This window comes from Nomascus leucogenys, chromosome 5, assembly GCF_006542625.1.
Source record: "Nomascus leucogenys isolate Asia chromosome 5, Asia_NLE_v1, whole genome shotgun sequence".
Classification (NCBI taxonomy): Eukaryota; Metazoa; Chordata; class Mammalia; order Primates; family Hylobatidae; genus Nomascus; species Nomascus leucogenys.
This window is the reverse complement of record NC_044385.1, coordinates 17,972,088-17,990,987: the sequence shown is the minus strand read 5'-3', so window position 1 is coordinate 17,990,987 and position 18,900 is coordinate 17,972,088. Positions and strand designations below refer to the sequence as shown.

Sequence of the window (18,900 nt, the reverse complement as noted above, 5' to 3'; positions counted from 1 at the left end):
CTATAAACACTAGAAATCATGCACAAGTGTTTGAAAGTGTCTGTGGAGATGTGTTGGGAAAGTAAATGAAGGTAGAAGAAAGACAAGGAGGGGGTGTTTATATGCCAGCTGTCTAGGGAAGCAAGTTGTAATATCGTTTAGATGCTTGGGGTGTGGGGTTGTTGCAGTGGAATGTTTTTAGGTTTCTGCCTTTTTCCTAATCAGCAGAATGAAACTTCAGGGTCACCACATTGCATGTAAAACCACTTTTAAAGAAAACGATTTCAAATTTACCAAAAAAGTTGCAAAAACAGTGCAGAGAATTCACCTATGTCCTTTACCCACACTCGCCATTTTAAAATATTTTGCCACATTTTTTTATCATCCTCTCTCTATATTTTTCTTGAATCTTTTGAAAGCAGCTCGTGTATGTCATGCCCCCTTAACCCTTGACACTTTAGTTTACATTTCCTAATAAATATCATGTTTCCTAACATTCTTCTAAGCAACCATAGTACAGTTAGCAAAATCGGAAAATTGGACATTATACTATTTACCATAGTGTACCATGGTATATCAGACTATGCTCTATAGTCCACAGTCCTGTTTTGTTCATTGTCCTACTCACATTCTCCATAGTATTTTTACTCTCCGCTACAGGGGCTTTATTGTATTTAGCTATCATGTCTCTTTAGGTCCATTAATCTGGGACATTTCCTTACTCTGTCTTTCACAGTAGACAAAGTGACATTTCTGAAGAATACAAACCACTTATTTTACAGAATGTTCCCCATTTTTTTCTTGATATTTAGTCACATCCTTGGCCAGAATACATATTTTCATTTGAATATATTCTCCCTTGGACACCTTGTAATTATTCTTTGTTTCTGGGATAGTTGTTTGTCATTATTTTCAATTTCCTTCTTGAATTTGTTCAACCCCTGTTTATATATATCCTTGGCCAGAATACAAAAGCCATGATGCTGTCACCTTCTCAGAGTCTCTCTGCAGACTCAGGATATCCATCTGACCCTCATGAGTGATGCTAGTTTTGGTCACCTGGCCAAGGTGCTGCCTGTTTCTCCACCAGCTACTAATTCCCCCATCCCCCTCACCACCACCACCCACACCCAGCAGTGAATAATATGTCTATTATCCAACTAACAAATGTCTGTTGAAAGACATTTGAAGACCTTGTAAATCTCCTGTTCATCAAACTCCTCCTCCCCTAACCACTTCAGCATCCATTCAGGTGTCTTCTCCAAACAAACATTTACTGCGATGGTTTTAAGATGGCGATCCACTCTTCCCTGAATGTCTATCAGTTGGCATTCTACTCAAAGAGTTCTCCTTTTGTCCATTTATTTATTATCACTGTGTATACCTAGACTTCTACTTTATTCAGTGTTTATTTTGATGCATATGTTGTCTTAGATTTAGCCAGTGGGGCCCCTTCAAGCTGGCTCCTATGTCCTTTTAACATTGTGCTCTCTCTCTCCTCTGCTTCTCTCTTTCTCTCTCTCTCTCTCGCTCTTTCTGCCCTTCCTTACTTCTAGTACAATAAGATGTTCCAGGCTCATTTAATACCCTCTCAACCCCAGTCCTGGAATCAATAATTTCTCCAGTGAACTCTTACAGTGGAGAATGGTATTTAGAAACCAAGATCTGGGTGCAAGGGGTGCTCATTGCTACTGGGGTATTATTAATCAGGGCACTTTAAGTGGACAGATCTAGGAAATATGTATGTATATTTGTTTAAATATGCATACATATGAGCATAGATGTGTGTGTGTGTGTGTGTGTGTATGAAATAATGAGTTCATACTGCAATCTCTAATTCCAAATCTACTCCACAGGAATCTTTCTTGCCTTCTTCCATCCCATACTGTATCTCCCTTCTTCTATAGTGAAATCCTAGCTCCCCAAAACAATGTATTTCCTGATTTGCTCAGTTGCATACTATGCATAAAATAATATAATTGCTATACCCGTAACACTATGAAAAAAATAAAGGGCTTTAAAATTCTTTCCAGTTCTAGGCTGAGAGCACATAGCTGGCGTACTTTGTTTAAAGTTATGAATATTGGTTTTTTAAGCTTTATATTATTCACTTATAATATAATTGGATTCAGATATTTCTGTTTGGATTCAGTTTTTATTCCTCTCCCCTCAGCTTTCTTGATTTTATTATTTATTTATTTATTTTTAATATAGAGAACACTATCATGTTTCCAAAATTTAAGCCTGGAAAAACAGTATACTCAGAGAAGCATCAATTCTTCTCCTATCCCTTCTACCTTTCCCTCCCACCCCTTCTAGGTAACCAGTTCAATTGTTTTCTGGTTTACCAGTATCGTGTACGTGAGTGTGTATGTGTGTTTTGCCAAAATACGCAGATACATGTGTCTTTTCTTTTCTGCACAGTGTTTTCCAGTGAAAACCAGCAAACCTTCTACACAAGTTCTAAAAGAGCTATAACACTTACATGTATGTTTTCTTCTAGTCCCCTCTTTGTTACAGAAAAAGTAGCAGATGATACATAACCTATTGAAACTTCCTTTTTTCATTTACCAAATATCCTGGCTATTACCCTATATGTGTTCACAGACGTCTTCCTTATTTATTATTATTTTTTTGTAGACTTGCCAACAGGATGTTTTGTCAAGCTTTTGATTTTTTACTGGTTTGATGGGAGGATAAATAGCATGTTTGTAGTTTTAATTTACAACTCTATTACGAGCAAAGTTTAATGTCTTTTCATATGTTTATGGACGTTTTGTAGATCTTTACTATGAATTGTCTGTTTATGCTTTTCCCCATTTTTTACAGGAGATTTGGGGTTTTTCCTTAATGTTTAAGTGCTTTATGTTTCAGAGATATTACCCTTTTATCTATAATGTTGTGGAGATAATTTCTCCCAACTTGTCATTTGTGGTATTTTCAAATTGTGATGAAATATGCATCACATAAAATTTACCATCATAACCATTTTAAGTGTATAATTCTGTGCCATTAAGTACATTTACCATCCATCTCCAGAATGTTATCATCTTAAACTGAAACTCCAAACTCATAAATAATAATGGGAACTCCTCATTCCTCTCTTCCTCAAGCCCCTGGTGACTGCCATTTTACTTTTTGCCTCTATAATTTTGGTTACTGTAGGAAACTCATATAAGTGAAATCATTAGGTATTTGTCTTTTTGTGTCTCGCTCATTTCATCTAGCATACTGTCCTCAAGGTTCATCCATGTTCTGGTATGTGTTAGAATTTTCTTCTTTTTTAGGGCTGAATAATATTCCATTGTATGGATATACCACGTTTTGTTTGTCCATTTATCTGTTGATGGACATTTGTGTTGTCCCACCCTTTGGCCACTGTAAGTAACACTGCTATGAACTTGGATGTACAAATACCCGTTTGAGTCCCTGCTTTCAATTCCTTTATGTATGCAACCAGAAATGGAATTGCTGGATCATATAGTAGTTCTAAATTTAATTTTTTGAGGAACCACTATACCATTTTCAACAGCAGTGCATAAGGGTTCCAATTTCTCTACATCCTCACCAACACTTGTTATTTATTTATTTATTATTTATTTTAAAAATGTTTTATAGGCTGGGCGCAGTGGCTCACACCTGTAATCCCAGCACTTTGGGAGGGCAAGGCAGGTGGATCATGAGGTCAGGAGTTCGAGACCAGCCTGGCCAATATGGTGAAACCCCATCTCTACTAAAAACACAAAAATTAGCTGGGCATGGTGGCACGTGCCTGTAGGCCCAGCTGCTCAGGAGGCTGAGGCAGGAGAATGGCTTGACCAGAGGAGGTGGAGGTTGCAGTGAGCCAAGATTGTGCCACTGCACTTTAGCCTCGGTGACAGAGCAAGACTCCATGAAAAAAAAAAAAGTTTTATATAATAGCTATCCTAATGGATATGAAGTGGTATCTCACTGTGGGTTTTTGTTATGTTTTTTTTTTTTCCATTATTAACACTGGAGGTACATTACAGTTTGTCCTCATGAATTCTAGTTGTTCTCATGAGATACATTTTGTCCTTGTAGTTTCGACTTTGTCTTTGAAATGCCCCATGTCACATCTAGCTATTCCTCTGATTCTCAGGTCTAGAAACTACAGTGACTTCAGACCTGCCCACGTACAATGGGAAGACTTCCACAACCTGTTTTCTTCCACCTCTAACATTGTCTAAAGTTTAATCCCCATCATACATCCCTTATTCCATCAAACTAATAATGATTTTACTTTGCAGATCAAATCCTAATGATATACAATTGATAAGTGTTTAGGAAGGAAGGTTTTGGGCTATAAATTGTCCCTCTTCATCTCATTTAATGCTTTTTGGCCTAATCTACTTTGTTTGATATCAGAATCACAGCACCTGCTTTTTCAGAGTTGGGGTTTCCATTATGCCTACATTTGAAAAGCTTTTATTTTAAAGGGTGAACTGACCCCACTTATAAATTGTTATGACTGATGTGAGTTGGTCTCAGCTGTGTCACACTGTTTCCTATTATAACTACTGCATCACTGTGCTACACTTACTGTGTTTCTTTCATTATTTGGTATGTATTCTTTGCTATTTTTAGAATTTTTGGAGTTTTGGAATAGGGTTTCCAATATTTGGGAATACGTATATTTTGTTTTAGTGATTTTTATTTATATTTCTAATATATTACCCTTAATTCCTATTTTTTGTTTCTAACCTTTTAACATCTGGTCTGTCCGTTTTATATGGTATCCTTTCACTCCTACCTGCTACTGATATTGCAGACAATGATATTATTCTATTTTCCCTTTGCTCTTCCCCTTCTCCTCCAGTTGTCTTTAGTTGCACCTGCTTTAAGTTTATCAGAAAGTATAATGTGTATACACTAGTCTTTCACCTTCTGAATACACAAAATGCTCTCCGTTAGTCACTCTGCTGGCTTCCTCAGCTGTCTCTTGGTTGGAGGAAGCTCATTCTCTAAGATTCCTCATGAAAGGCCCATGTGTGTGATGTTGCATTCAGGTCACATCTGTTTGCCTATAACCTTGACACTTGAGGGCTGGGCATAAAAATCACTGCCTGGTACTTTTTTGTGTGTGTGTCACGGAGTCTCGCTCTGTCACCCAGGCTGGAGTGCAATGGCATGATCTCAGCTTACTGCAACCTCTGCCTCCCGGGTTCAAACGATTCTTCCACCTCAGCGTCTTGAGTAGCTGCGATTACAGGCACCTACCGGCTAATTTTCATATTTTTTTTTTTTTTTAGCGATGGGGTTTCACCACTTTGGCCAGGCTGGTCTTGAACTCCTGACCTCAGGTGATCCACCCACCCTGGCCTCCCAAAGTGCTGGGATTATAGGCATGAGCCACTATGCCCAGCCTGCCTGGCACTTTTGTTCCTTGTTAATGCTGCTCCACTGTTGCCTGGCTTTGCATGTTGCTGTTCAGAAGTCTGATGCCAGCATAAATTTTTATCTCTATAAGCAATTTGATCTTTTTTGCCTTTAAAGTCTAATCGTTTTACTAAAATATATTTAGGAGTTGACAATTCCAGATCATTTCCCAAGGTACATGGAAGTCACTTTTGACATGTACATTTAAATTTTCCCTTATTCCTGGATTATTTTCTGGGGTTATAGTTTTAATATTAATTAGGTTTTATTGTTTATTGTTTAATGTTTGTACTTTAGGGACTCCAGTTAACATGTATTTTGGTCTTTCTTTCCTTGGTTTTATTTTAACCTCTTCTCTCTGAACCTTTTTACTTCTATCTTTATATTATTTTCAATTTCTTGATTGTTTTCTTGCCATTCTTCAGTGTCCTTTTACATATCTTCATTTGAGTATATTCTCCCTTGGACACCTTGCAATTATTCTTTGTTTCTGGGATAGTTTTTGTCATTGTTTTCAATTTCCCTCTTGAATTTGCTCAACCCTTGTTGCATTTCTGCCTAATTTTTGTCTAGTCTGTCTTTAGTTTTTGAAATTTCTTATTCTAGATGTGTGTGTGTGTGTGTGTGTGTACGTGTATACAAATACATGACACTTTGTTCAGTTCGATATGTGGTATTACAATTTTCTTATGCTTCATGGTTTTTATTGTGGGGATTTTAATCAGTGAAAATGTTATGATTTATTTTTTTGTCATCAGAAATGTGATTACTTTTCTGTTTTCTTTTTGCAGAATCTTTATATGCAGTTGATTTGATGTTTTTCTGTTACTAGGCATTTTGAGGCAGGGTTCCCAGTTCAAGAGTGTTCTCTTTTGTCTGTGTACTGAAATGCAGTTTTTAATAGATAATGTTGGTGTTTGGGGAGGGGACTGGCTGTCTTCTCTTTAATTTCTGCAGGATTTGTAATTTTCCCTTCTGACTTTCTTCTTTCCCTTCATTGTCAGGCCTCTGAAGGACATTATCTTTTTTTCATATTTATCTGACTTTTTCTCAGAAGCAAGGCTCCTTCAAGGCTCTCACCTCTTGTCCCGTTTTCTTTCAAATCTCTTCCCTTGATCAATAAGGCACCTGACCTCTGTTCAGTTTTTAGTTCGTGGTGTTGGACTTTCTATTTATAAAGAGGTGACAACCCTGTACTTCACTTAAGTCCTTGGCAATAGTGGAGGGAGCTCAGTTGGAATTTGATGTCTTTTCTTTCTTCTACTTAAGTAATTTAATGTTCAGTTCATGGCACTCTCTCTAAGTAATGCTGAAGGCTTGTTTGTTTTTGTTTCGTTGAGGATATGGGTAGGGACTTATATCAGGCAGCTGCTATTATCCTCTGACCGAGAAGCTCCTGAAAACATTTAATATGTCACGTTCTAAGTAAAATTTCTTTCTTAGGAACACTGGAAGCTTTGCGTGTTACAAGGGCATCACCAAGGTTACATAGATTATGTTACAAGACAGATCGTTTTCTTGTATCGTTAAAGATGCTTAATGTGCTTTTTAAAGAAAGCAACGAATGAGAAAGAAAAGATTTTAAACAATATTATTATTGCTTTCCTTCTTCCTCATTTTGTGTTTATTGAAAAGAACAACTCTACCATTGATAGCTCTGTCACCCACAGAAAAATGTTCTTTTGAAAATTACCTTTTCAGTTCCTACCTCAAAACCTCCACATCTGCCTATATAGATAAATAAAATCGATACCAGCGGGTCAGGAATGTTTTGCTGCAAGATTAGTGAGAAAACTGCAGCAAGCAGCAGCAAAGTCGGGTTCAAGCGGGCGGTTTGCACCAAAAACTCAGATCAGTTGGCCAATAAGAGCAAGCCCGTTAAGGGTCTGAGGTGGCCCCAAAGACCAAGGCTGAAGAGGTGACAGTCTGGGCAGGAAGCGCCGAGGCCACTACCGCCCCCGTAACCGAGAGGCCCCGTGTGCATGAGCAAGGCTCTGTGCCCACGTGTGCGCGCGCTCCAGTCGGGTCCCGGGGCAGCCACCTGTCACTCACGGGGGAGGGGGCGGCCGGCGGGGGGAGCACGCTGAGGGGGCGGGCGGCCGGGGGCGGGGCGGCGCCCAGGCCCTCACTGCGGAGCCCGGCGTGCTGCAGCCATGGAGACGAGGCAGTCCCCTCCCGCGGCCCGCGCCCCGGCCCCCGCAGCCGCCGCCGATTGGTCGCCCTTTGCTCTCTGACCCCCCTCGCCGCCTCCGAGGCCGCTGCTTCCTGCTCGGGCGCCGCGCGGCGCCGCCGGCCCGGGGCGGAGCTCGGGCGCCGAGTGCGCGCCGCCGCCGCCGAGCAGTAGCACCGCGCGGGAGGAGGAGCCGCCGCCGCGCCCTTCCCCTTCCTCCGCTCCTCCCCCGGCCCCCACCGCGCCCGCGGCCGGCCCAGGCAGCACTCGCGAGCAGCAGCGGCCCCGCTGGCGGCCGAGTTGGGAGAATGCGGCGGCGCTCGCGGATGCTGCTCTGCTTCGCCTTCCTGTGGGTGCTGGGCATCGCCTACTACATGTACTCGGGGGGCGGCTCTGCGCTGGCCGGGGGCGCGGGCGGCGGCGCCAGCAGGAAGGTGAGTGGAGCGCCCTGCCGCGGCCGGGCTCCTGCGCCCACCCCCCCAACCCTGCGCCCCTGTCCCCTGCCCGCGCCACGCCGCCCCTGCGCTCCTCCGCCCGGACCTCTGCTCGCGCCGTCCGCCCCCGTCCCGGGCCTCAGCGCCGAGTGCCCAGGGCAGGGGTGCACCTGGCCCCTCTGCGCACGCCGGGCTCCCAGAGGGCGGCCCCCGCAGCCTTTCTCACCCCTCTGCCCCCTCTCGTGGACGTAGCCCCTCTCTCGGCTCGTCGTAATTCGAGTCTTGTGCGGCCGCCGGGAGCCCCATCCCCTGCGGTTGGAAGTTTAGGGATGGGGGTGTTGGGAAACACAAAGGGGGTGGGGAGGAGAGGAGAGAGAGGCGACCGCCTTTCCAAAGCGTCATGTACAGCAGGAGAGAGGAGTCCAAGTTTCTTTTCAGCCCTTTGATACCAGCGGCTGTAAATCCTCGTCCCTTTCCCCCTGTCACTCAGCGGGGCGTGGGTTCCGTGTTTCTGCCACCTTCTTCGCCCTTTACTTTTGGGGGGCAGGGGCGGCCACTCCCGTGACGAGTAAAGCCCCAGGGCCCGTGCGAGCCAGGGACCAGTGCGCCCCTGCGCCTGGAGCGAGGCCAGTGCCGGCCGTCCCCTTGCGGCCCCAGCGTTACCCTCTGCCCAACCCGGCCCCTGGCCCTCCCGCACGAGCCGGACGTGGCCTCCTGCGCTTGCATTTTCCATCCCCACTCCCCGCTTCAGGGAGAATCCCTCTTTTGTGGATGTGTTTTTAACATGCTCCAGGGGCCGAGTGATCCGGCTGTGGGGACCGTGTGAGCCGCTCTGCGGTTCCGCGTCCTCGTCCCGCCGCTCCGTATGGCCGGGCCCTGGGCATTCGGGAGGATGGTGAGCGCCGAGAGGAGCCGGGACAGCGCGGTCCTGCGGCCGTGCGCCGGCCGGGAGAGCAGGGCGTCGGGCTGTGGGCTGGAGCATGCCGGCAGGGGACGTTTGTAGTGTTTTTACTGGCTCCTCGGCTTTGAAAGCAGCGTTATCTTTTCCGAATTCCTGTAACTCTCGTTACTGTGACATTTAGTGTCACCGCAAACCCAGGAAATTCTGAGTTAATGGAGATGGACTACGGGTGGTTGGGTTGGAACAAGAGAGTGGTATCCTGAAACAAGCCAGAGGGAACTAACTAGATGAACAGACTTCAGTTCTGAAGTCAGACCCCTAGATGTCCACGCCGGGGTTTGGCTGCTTCAGAGGTTTTTTTCTTTGCTTCATTCATTCATTCATAGCCGAAGATGTTAGGTGGAATGGGTGCCTTATTTGGTTTCTGGTAAATTACATGGATTTGTTTTATCTAGGAGGGCAGAAATAAAGCCGTCTTACCACGTGCTGAATCGGCCTAGCTTCTGAGCTGACATTGTACTCTTAGCGCTGTTTTTGTAAAAAAATAGTATAGGTAGTATATGTACGTGAAGACTTGGTTTATTCTTGAACAGCAAAGATCATGCAGCCAGCAAAAGCCGTGCAGTCCATTCAGAGATATAATCGTGTCAAAATGGAATGGTTTTTAAAACTTTGCTTCCCGGTAAACTGTGCCTTGGCCACTCTGCATAGCCTGGTGTGCTGGTGAGACCTGGCAAAGCTTTCTGCCTTTCATGCAAAGAAAACCAAACACATAAGCCACCCTTGGCGTTTCTCTTTCCTTAGTCTTCCACTTTCATTAGTACACGTGATTAGAAAGAGCAAGCGTGCTTGTTCGCCTCCCGGAGGCTGATTCCTCACTCTGGTGGGCTTCAGTTCCTGGATGGTGTGAGGGGTCTTCCATGCAGAAGTCTTGAGACACTCCTGAAGTGTGTGATTCTTAGTTTTTTTTTTTTAAGAATTCCTGGTGGTAATATAGAAAGGCACGGAGACCAGGTAGAAAAAGTGGGGGAAATGAACAATTACACATGGATTGGTGATTTGGGATTCGATTCTTTCTGTCAACGAACCATAACATTTAATCCTAGCCCTTAGAATGCTTTAGTGATTTGTTGGTTGAGGAAGAGGTGTGTAAATGCAATAGCTTTTGAAATTGCAGTGGAAGACTCATTAACTTTGTGTGGTGGACCCTGGGTTAAAGAGAAGCCTTAAGATGGTTTCCGAAGAGGGTAAATAGAGCCCTGTTGTCACGAATGCCTGATCTATAGGAAAATCGTGTAGTCTTCTTTCTTCCCCAATTGTTTCCATGGATTTAGACACTAGAAGTGTCTCTAAATTTAGTTCATTCTCATACCAAAAAAAAAAAACAAAAACAAAAAACAAAACGTGGGTTGTTTGGCTTGTAAAGTATGGACATAAAAAAAGATAGCGGGCCATGCACAGAAAGGCAGAATTTAAAAGCTAGCTATAATTTTTTAGAGATAAGTGGAGCTATATTTTTTCTCTTGCCTCATACTGTTCAAGTCAGGGCTTTCATTCCATATTTAGCCAGTTTCTGCACATCCTGACGTTTTTCATAGGGTACTAGGCTGCAGTATTGGGCTTTAGGGATCGTCTGAGGGGAGTCCAACTAGGATTTCTGCTGCTTCAGCAGCCCAGCCCAGGCTTGTCATTGTGTGCCCTGCCTGTTAAGTAACTCATCACAGAACTGTTATTCTCCAAACTGTTATTCTCTGGGCAAAACCCAGAGAGCCAGCTCACCTCAGATTGCAGGTTTAGTAAACTAAGCAGGAGGGAGTGCTGAAGACCAATCTCAGGCACTGCCGCACGACTCAGGACTCAATACCCAGGCTCAGGACATGTATGTTAAAACAGTTTATGCAAAATATTGTTTAAAATCGCATTTCATTTGCATTTGTGTCCATACCCCTTCCTCCCATGTTTTGCTCTTTCCTCCTAAATTGATTTGCACTTCAAGGGTGCCTTTCCTTTGAGCTTCTTAAATGCTTTAAAATTTTAATCATGTTAAGTCTCCCCTGGGCTTTGGTATGTTGGCAGTGGATGGAGCCGCAGAATAGAGGAAGGGATTTCTCTGGAAATGAAGCTGCCTGTGGGTGAAGTGTGGCTGTTTAGGGTGGAAAGGGAAGGCTTTTCTCTCTGCTGTAAGAATGTGTGGAGCCTGAGACCCCTTGCCTGTGTGCCTGCGTGCTGGGAGGTAAGGGACAGTGTTAGTTGAGGGACATGATCCGCAGCCCTGGGAGCCTGTCCACTTTGCACAGTAGCATCACCCTTATTCCCTGAGCTGGCACGAGTCCTATATCCCTTACCCGAGAGTCCAAGGGTGGGGGACTTTGGGTGGGATCTTCTAGGAGTCATGGGGGGAGGCGGGCGGGTTACTTCTTGGAACAGTGAAGGACCTTGCCGGGCTAGACCATGGTACACATGGAGGGAAACGTTAGGGTGTAAAGTTGGAGAAATTCAGAACTAAATGGTAATGGGCTTCAAATGCCAAGCGGACTTGTTTGTTCTTAATTTGGGAACCAGTAATGTTTTTGAGCTAGTAGTAGACATTCAAATAAAGGGACATGGCACAAATCCACTTATTGGCATTGAGTGAGACCTAGCTGTTCACCTCTTTGTGCTTAGTGACCTTCACTGATGCATTGAACCTCTCTGACCCTCAGTTTCCTCCTCTTTGCAGTGGGAATAATCATTCTTACCTCATGGCCTTGTTCGGAGAATTAAATACTGTTAGTGGGTGCTGAATAACTGCGATCTCTAAAAGAGGAAAATGAAAAAATAAAAGCCTAAATATCTGCTTGAAAGTCTAGTGAACCAGGAATCTTAAGTTCACGATATTCCTGATACACTTCTTGATTTCTGGAAAATAGTTGTCTTAATTTTTTTTTATCCCTCACCCCCACCTCTGAGATTGATCTGACTGGTTGGTTTGGGGTTTGGGCTATGAATCTTAAATGCTGTTAGAGACGGACTTTTTGGGAAGTTGTCCAGACACCATGCCAGCTCTCTTGTACCCAATTGTGGTGTCAGAATGGGGATCTCAGTAGTGGGCAGCCATCAGGAATGTGGGTGGAGGGCGCAGCTTGCCTTGGTGGTTAGGCAGTTGGAGTGTACACCAGTGGGTGGACGTGTCCCTGAGCGAGAGGTTCCTGTGGTGGGATCCCAGGTTCTGAGCTCCACTGCTGTCCCTCTGTAGCCCTGCCCCTCTTGTTAGAAGGGTAGGTCGCTGTGATCCCTGGAAGCATGCATGACTTGAGGTCGAGCATGGGGCCCTCACGTGGTTTAATGGGTGCCAAAAATCTGTGAGCGTCTTGGTGGATGTGGAGGGGAACACCCATATCACTCCTTGCCACCTATCATCAGTTTGGAGTTTAAAGAAAGTCCACTTGAAATGAGAGTTTGAAGTTGACATAGGGAGGACAGTAGCAGGGAAAACCACTGTATAGCCAGATAATCCGACAGTGGCACTGTAACATAAACTTCTCTTTAAAGAAAATAAAGTTTCCCAATTCTGGAGTGAAGTTGTGGCTGCCTCTGGGTCTGCAAACATAATGGAAACAGATTGTGTGACTGCTGAACAGTGCAAAAGTAACCAGCTCTTCCCTAGACCCTTGAGCAAAAATGAAAAAGCAGCTGCTTTACCCAGCACTGAGTGGGGTCAGCTTGCCCAGGCTCTGTTGGACCTTGGAGTAGGGGATACCTGGGAGACTGGTGAAGGTTTTATGAGTCTTCAGGCCCGCTGTCAGTTTCCCCACCCTAGCTCCTGTTTGGATGAGTGATGGGTGAGTGGTTGGTCTCCTATTTGGAACAGAGGAAGAGGCGGTCAGAAAAATGACGGGAGAGGGGGTGGGGGAGATTGGGTCAGGGAAGACATAATTTCTTCTTGCTACTGCTCATGTTTCTCAGGGCTTTGGGGAGAGGGAAGTCAGTTTGGGAAGATACTGATTTTAGTGTCAAAGCAGGCAAGGCCACTGTCCTGCCTAACTTCTAGCAAGTCCAGAGGCAGTGGGCTTAGTGACAGGAGGTGTGGTGGGGCCGGGGTCAGGGGGTGGGCGGGACAGTGAGGCTGCCTGGGACAGAGACACAGGTGTAAGCAGGAGTCGACTGTGAGGCTCTGGCTGAGATCCCAGGAAGGGAAGCTAGATATTCCTGGGAAGAGCCTGTGAAGTCTCCTGGAGCACGCAGCAGAATTCACGTGATGAGAAAACACACAAACCTGGCCAAGTCTACGCTCCCTGTTGGTTTTTGTGCTTTTGCCCTTGTGAAGCCTCTTGTGGAAGCTCTGCATGGGTGATGCTGAGCCATATAAGTTAGTGGATATCCAGATGGAAACACACTGGCTTAGCCATGCCACTCACATGTAACAGTGAGGCACTTTCATGCTGGTGGTTAAATATGCTCTGCCTTGAGACCCCCCGAGTGCCCTCCAGTTCATAGCTGCCCTGGTCTTTCCTTGGGATCTCTTTCCCATGTTCAGCAATAAAAGGGTTGAATCCTGCCACTTGAGGGGCCTCTTGGACCCACTTCTATCCCTGTGCCATAGTGAACGTGCTGATTGTCACCCCTGCATATGTGCTGCTTGGATAGAAGGAGGCCTAGCCCCACTTCCATCATGGGAACAATCCCCTTTCCCTCTGAGTAAGTCTTTGATTCACTGTTACTGTTGAGAGTCCTGGTTCCACCATTGTAATCTTGTGGCCTTGCCTCTAGACTGCCTTATGGGTGAGGTGTTTTTAAGGAGGAGTGATGTCTTGGTACTTCCATATGCAAACCTTCCTGAATGGGTCTGGGATAGGCTGGGCCTGGCAGGGAGCTCTCCTCTGTGGAGAATTACATTGAATTCATTGATGTTTGCTCACCAGTGATCACTCCTGTCCTTAGAGTGGAACTTGACCTTGTTGTCTTAACAGTGTGAAGATTCCTTCACCTTGGCCCTGTGCTTGATCTTCATGATGAACCCAGTATGGAGTTGGCAGGAAAGCTGTCTTCAGATTACCTGCCCAGCCCAGAAAGCCTCTCCCACCTTTCTCTATTGTAAACCATGGAAATAAAAGGGGCTCAAGGCACTAATCCATCTTCCCTGATGGGCCCCCACCTTTCTAGGGTTCCCTGCTCTAAGCAGGTGGTACTGTGCTCTTGCTTGGCTCTTGCCTCTTGCCGCACAGGGTGAAACACTGGCATTTTTTGCACTTAGTCATGTCTACTAGTATGGGCCCCAGAAGCATGGGGTGTTTTATATGGATTAGGTTTCTTAGCATGCTGAAATGTAGATGACAGTGATTCATCAGGGCCGGATTTGGAGATAAACAAAAACTGTCACATAGAGTCTCACTCATAGGCTTACATTTAAAAAGCTTTCCCAGGCTATGGGAGTTATATGAGCCCCTTGTCTCACTGAGGCCGGCCGTCACAAAGAAGCAGTTAAGGGCTGGCTGCCTGGGGGCTGGGAAATGGGCCGATCACTCATGGCTCAGCCTGCCCTTGCTGGCTGCTCGCCCTGGTCAACTGTCCCTTCTGCCCCAGCCTTCCAGAAGCTCCCCATGGAACAGAGAGTCTCTCCTAGACCACTTTGCTGACCACCTGAGCCTGCCTATGGCTGGCAGTTTTCTGTCCCTAACTCTTAGAGAAGAGGAATGGCCAGGAGGGTTGGGGGTAGAGTTACTGAATTTCCAGAGTTCAGGTCAGGACATGCATTTGGGCAGGGACAAGGGTACTTTCGGGACCATGGTTGCTCTGGTTCAGTTTCTCAACTCTGGCACCATTGACATTTTTGGCTGGATTTTTTTTTTTTTTTTAAGACAATTATGCTCTGTCACCCAGGTTAGAGCTCAGTGGTACAACCAGAGCTAACTGTAGCCTCAAACTCCTGGGCTCAGGTGATCCTTTCACCTCACCCTACTGAGTAGCTAGGACTATAGGCGTGTGTCACCACACCAGGCTAATTTTTAAATTTTTTGTAGGGACAGGGTTTCACTATGTTGCCCAGGCTGAACTCCTGGGCTCAAGCAGTCCTCCTGCCTTGGCCTCCCAAAGCATTGGGATTCCAGGTGTGAGCGACTGCACTGGGCTGGATCATTCCTTGTTGTGCAAGGCTGTCCTCTGCATTGTATGATGTGTAGCAGCTTCCCCAGCCTCTCTCCACTAGATGCCAGTAGTTCTCCCACCCCTGATCCTGCCAAGTTGTAACAACCAAAAATGTGCAGACATTGCCAAGTGTCCTGGTGAGGGTGGGAGGTGGGCAGAATTGCCCTTGGAAGAGAACCATTGCCTTAGTCCGTTAATTTTGATTTCATTCCTTCTGTCTGAGATTTTATGGTTAGACCTTCTTGGAATGGGACTGCCTTTCTGTGTAGTCTGGGGTGGACCCCTGTGGGGAGGACTAATATATTAATACGTTTTAATTTTCAAAATTTAATAAACACTTTCGTAGCACCCACTGTGCATAGAAATAAAGGGGCTGCTTTTCATCTCAGCCCTTTTATTTCTTCTAGTGTACTGATGAAACTGAAGCACAGAAAGGTTAAGTGACTTTCCCAAGGTCACAGAGCTCACAGGTGGCAGACCCAGGGTTGTCTGGTGGAAGAGATCTCCTCAGGGCCTCTGGAGGCAGTGGGGTTTTTCTGCAACTCCTGCCGAGGGTTTCTGGCAGCCAGCAGTGAACCTGGCTTGCTCCTGCTCCCTGGGCCTCCCATGCCCCTTCCTTGCATTGGCAGTGCCCTCATACTGCGGCCTCGTTTGAAACGTTCCTGGAAGGCATCTTGTAGCAGATGCACACTCGGTAATGCTTTGATAGTAGAGCTGGTCTGTTTTGGTTTTTTTTTTTTTTTTTTTTTTTTTTTTTTTTTGAGACAAAGTCTCACTCTGTCTCCCAGGCTGGAGTGCAGTGGCATGATCTCGGCTCACTGCAACCTCCATCTCCCAGGTTCAAGCGATTCTTGTGCCTCAACCTCCTGAGTAGCTAGGATTACAGGCACCTACCACCTCGTCCGGCTAATTTTTGTATTTTTAATAGAAACGGTTTCGCCATGTTGGCCAGACTGGTCTCAAACTCCTGACCTCAGGTGATCCACCCACCTCGGCCTCCCAAAGTGCTGGGATTACAGGCATGAGCCACCGTGCCCAGCTGCTCATTTCTTCATTTTTACCTTTTGCTCCGTGGAATTTGTGTTCCTATCCTCCAGGCCTCTGCCTGATCCTGAAGGCTGCGATCCTCAGCTGCCCCTCCAGAAGGGGCAGAGATGAAAACTGGCTCTGGTTCTTTTCATTCATTCTTTCAGTGAGTATCTCTTGAGACCCTCCTATGTGCCAGGCACTGCTTGAGTGTTTGGGAGTGCACCAGTGGTTGTAACAGACACGAAATCCTTGTGGTCTTGGAGCTTTCATTCTAGTGGGGGGCTGCGGGGAGCCAGACAGTAGACATAAAGTCAGTTATGTAGTGTGCAGAAAGGTGCTATGTGCTGTTGAAAAAAATAGAGCGGTGTATGGGGATTAGGGATCAGGGTGGAAGGATAGTTGCAGTATTAAAGTGGTGATCACGTAGGCTCATGGGGAAGGCAGGCTTGCAGCTGAGACTCAGAGGGAGCCATTGTGGTTCCCTCAGCTTCAGAGGCAGCCGCTGGTTTCAGCTTTGTCCAGCCTCTTTTTTGGTGATCTCTCTACTCCTTGGTTTCTTTTGCTAAATAAATGAGCCAGTTTTCTTTCCCGAAGGGTGTTGCCTTTGGTTGGCTAGTGGTGGAGTTTCCCTCCATGCTGTGGACATCTTGGTCACCTGTTCTTGTTCTGGTCTCCTCGATGAGGCATGAATGCGTCCTGGTTAAAAGGTTGTGTGTACTCTCATAATCGCTTCCCTTACTACAGACCTGCAGCTGTTCGAGGCAGTTTAATTTAAGCTGCTCGAGCAGTTTAATTTGCTGATCAGCTTCATAGAATATGCTTGTGGAACAATCTCATTTCTTGATTCCTGAGCTGACTTCTGTGAAGCGCCGAGTCGGATCGGGTAAGTCATTCATTGTTAGGTGCGCCATTGAAGAACACTACACATTCTTAAAGTGCTTTCTGCACATATTGCTGTTTAATGAGAAATCCCCCTGTGTCCCTGTGCACTTTTTCCAGCACAGGATTTCCACTGTGATGTGATCTTTGGGAGTTGCTGGGGGTGGGAGTGGGGGTTGTTGATTCATATTTGCAGGAAACCAGAGATCAGATGCCTGCCTGATACCCAGGCTTTGGAGAGGGGGGTTATTCTTGGCAATATGGGTAACACTGAGCTTCTGTGATTGATAGTATTGTACTTGGGGACAGTAAAATGGAGATGTGATTTCATGGCCAATCTCAGGGAGGCGGAACTGTGGGAAATTGTAGCTGGTCCTGGTTCTCAAGGTGAGGGCATGCAGGTGCTTTTCATAGAGGCCATTCTCATTTATGAAGGGTCATTAGATATTTTATCGGATTGGTAGGTACCAATCCTATAAAACCGTTGGGATGGTTACGCACCGTGCGTCCAGTGTACTTCTGGATAAAACAACTGGAGCATTTACATGGCGGCAAAAAGAACAGGTAATTTGAGAGGCCTTCACATTCAAGAGTGGCCATCAAGGTTTCTTCCTTTCTGCGTCAGAGACCAGCCCAGGGAGTGAACTCTTTTCTTCCTGACAGGGTGCTGCCCTAGAAAAATGACGCACTTCAAATGAAGGGTCTTTCTTAGCTAAATTGCCCTGTGAGAGCTTGAGGAGCCAGTGCAAATTAAAGGCCTGTGTTTTGGAGATGCCCATAAATTAAGTACTCTGTTATCAGGATTTGGGTAAGTGTAGATGACTGTTGGATAGGGGCATTTGTATGGCTGTCCTGGATGATGACAGGGTTGGCCCAGTGTGGGATGCCTCCCAGTCTCATTGTTTCCTCCTTGCTGCCTCTAGGGCTTTCCCCTTGACCTGGATGTTGAGCCTTTGCTCTGTGACCTTCGAAAGGCCTGCCCTGCCGCACTCTGCCTCCCCTCCTGCCCATGTCCTGCTCCATCCCCTATGCCAGGGAGCTCACTTAGTTGTCTTCTTGTCTCACTTTTGATCATCACTAATTTCCCCTGTGTCTGGAATACACCTTTTTCATCAATTCCAAGAGGCCATTATTTGTCAAACATGCCATTATTTTGTGGACCACTAGGAAAGAAAAAACACTGTCCATTGACCTGTGACACAACGGGTTCTTATCAGTTGGCGTTCTTATTTTATACTTATTGAAAGAGTTCTTTCAGACTGAGACATCGATTTTTCCATATATCACTCTCTGGCATAGATAGATACAAAGAAAAATACAAGCGAAATACATTGAGCAAAGTGTTCTAAAACTTTTTCAGAGTCCAAGCACTCTGAGTCACTTTTTGACTCAGATGTTGTGCCTATTTTCTTCAAACAGAGTCATCCACTGTGCCACCAAGAGCGCTGGTGATGTAGCATTTCCTAAGGAAAAAAATCCATAAGAACACTAAGAGCCATTGGTTCTGGACTTTGAAGACAGCTTGGCAATGAAGTTGAGGTAGCCAGCCTTTGACTCTTCGGGGAATTTTGCCTGGCTCCTCAATTCACCATCCATTCCTATCCCACCATGATTTGGTTTTTAGGGATTAAGAGTGCTTGCTTCATTGTTGTTTCTTTGATTTTCTTCTAAGCCATTGACATGTATGTCGTGCAGATTTGGATGATTGAGCATGGGCTGGTAATAATGCATCATGGGCCTTGCCCAGCCCATAGCATTGGTGACGTAATTGATCATGAGCTGCATTCCAGTTGGGGGTGGCGGAGAAAAGGGCATCTTAGAATTGACCAATTACAGCCTTTCCTTTTCTCATGTGTCACATTGCAGTTGGGCCTTCATATCTGTGGGTTGCACATCTGCAATGAAGGCAATTCCTACTTTATTAGTGGTTATATTATTAAAAAATTGTTATTTTTTGAAGAACAATACAAACTGTGGATACAATGTGT

The 18,900-nt window shown here is 45.6% G+C and overlaps 1 protein-coding gene and 1 non-coding gene across 3 annotated transcripts in view; one reads left to right on the top strand and one right to left on the bottom strand.

The window, feature by feature from the left end:
- Positions 1 to 2,400: 2,400 nt before the first annotated feature.
- Positions 2,401 to 2,462, bottom strand: LOC115835286. The gene has a single exon (XR_004030275.1). It is a non-coding gene; the product is annotated as a U7 small nuclear RNA (small nuclear RNA).
- Positions 2,463 to 7,711: 5,249 nt separating this feature from the next.
- Positions 7,712 to 18,900, top strand: part of GALNT2 (polypeptide N-acetylgalactosaminyltransferase 2) — a 214,084-nt gene continuing 202,895 nt past the window's right edge. For both annotated transcript variants that reach the window (XM_030812715.1, XM_030812714.1), the window contains exon 1: positions 7,712 to 7,980. In XM_030812715.1, coding sequence (XP_030668575.1) covers positions 7,855 to 7,980 — 126 coding nt within the window. In that variant the 5' untranslated portion in view covers positions 7,712 to 7,854. The remainder of the gene's footprint in view (positions 7,981 to 18,900) is intronic.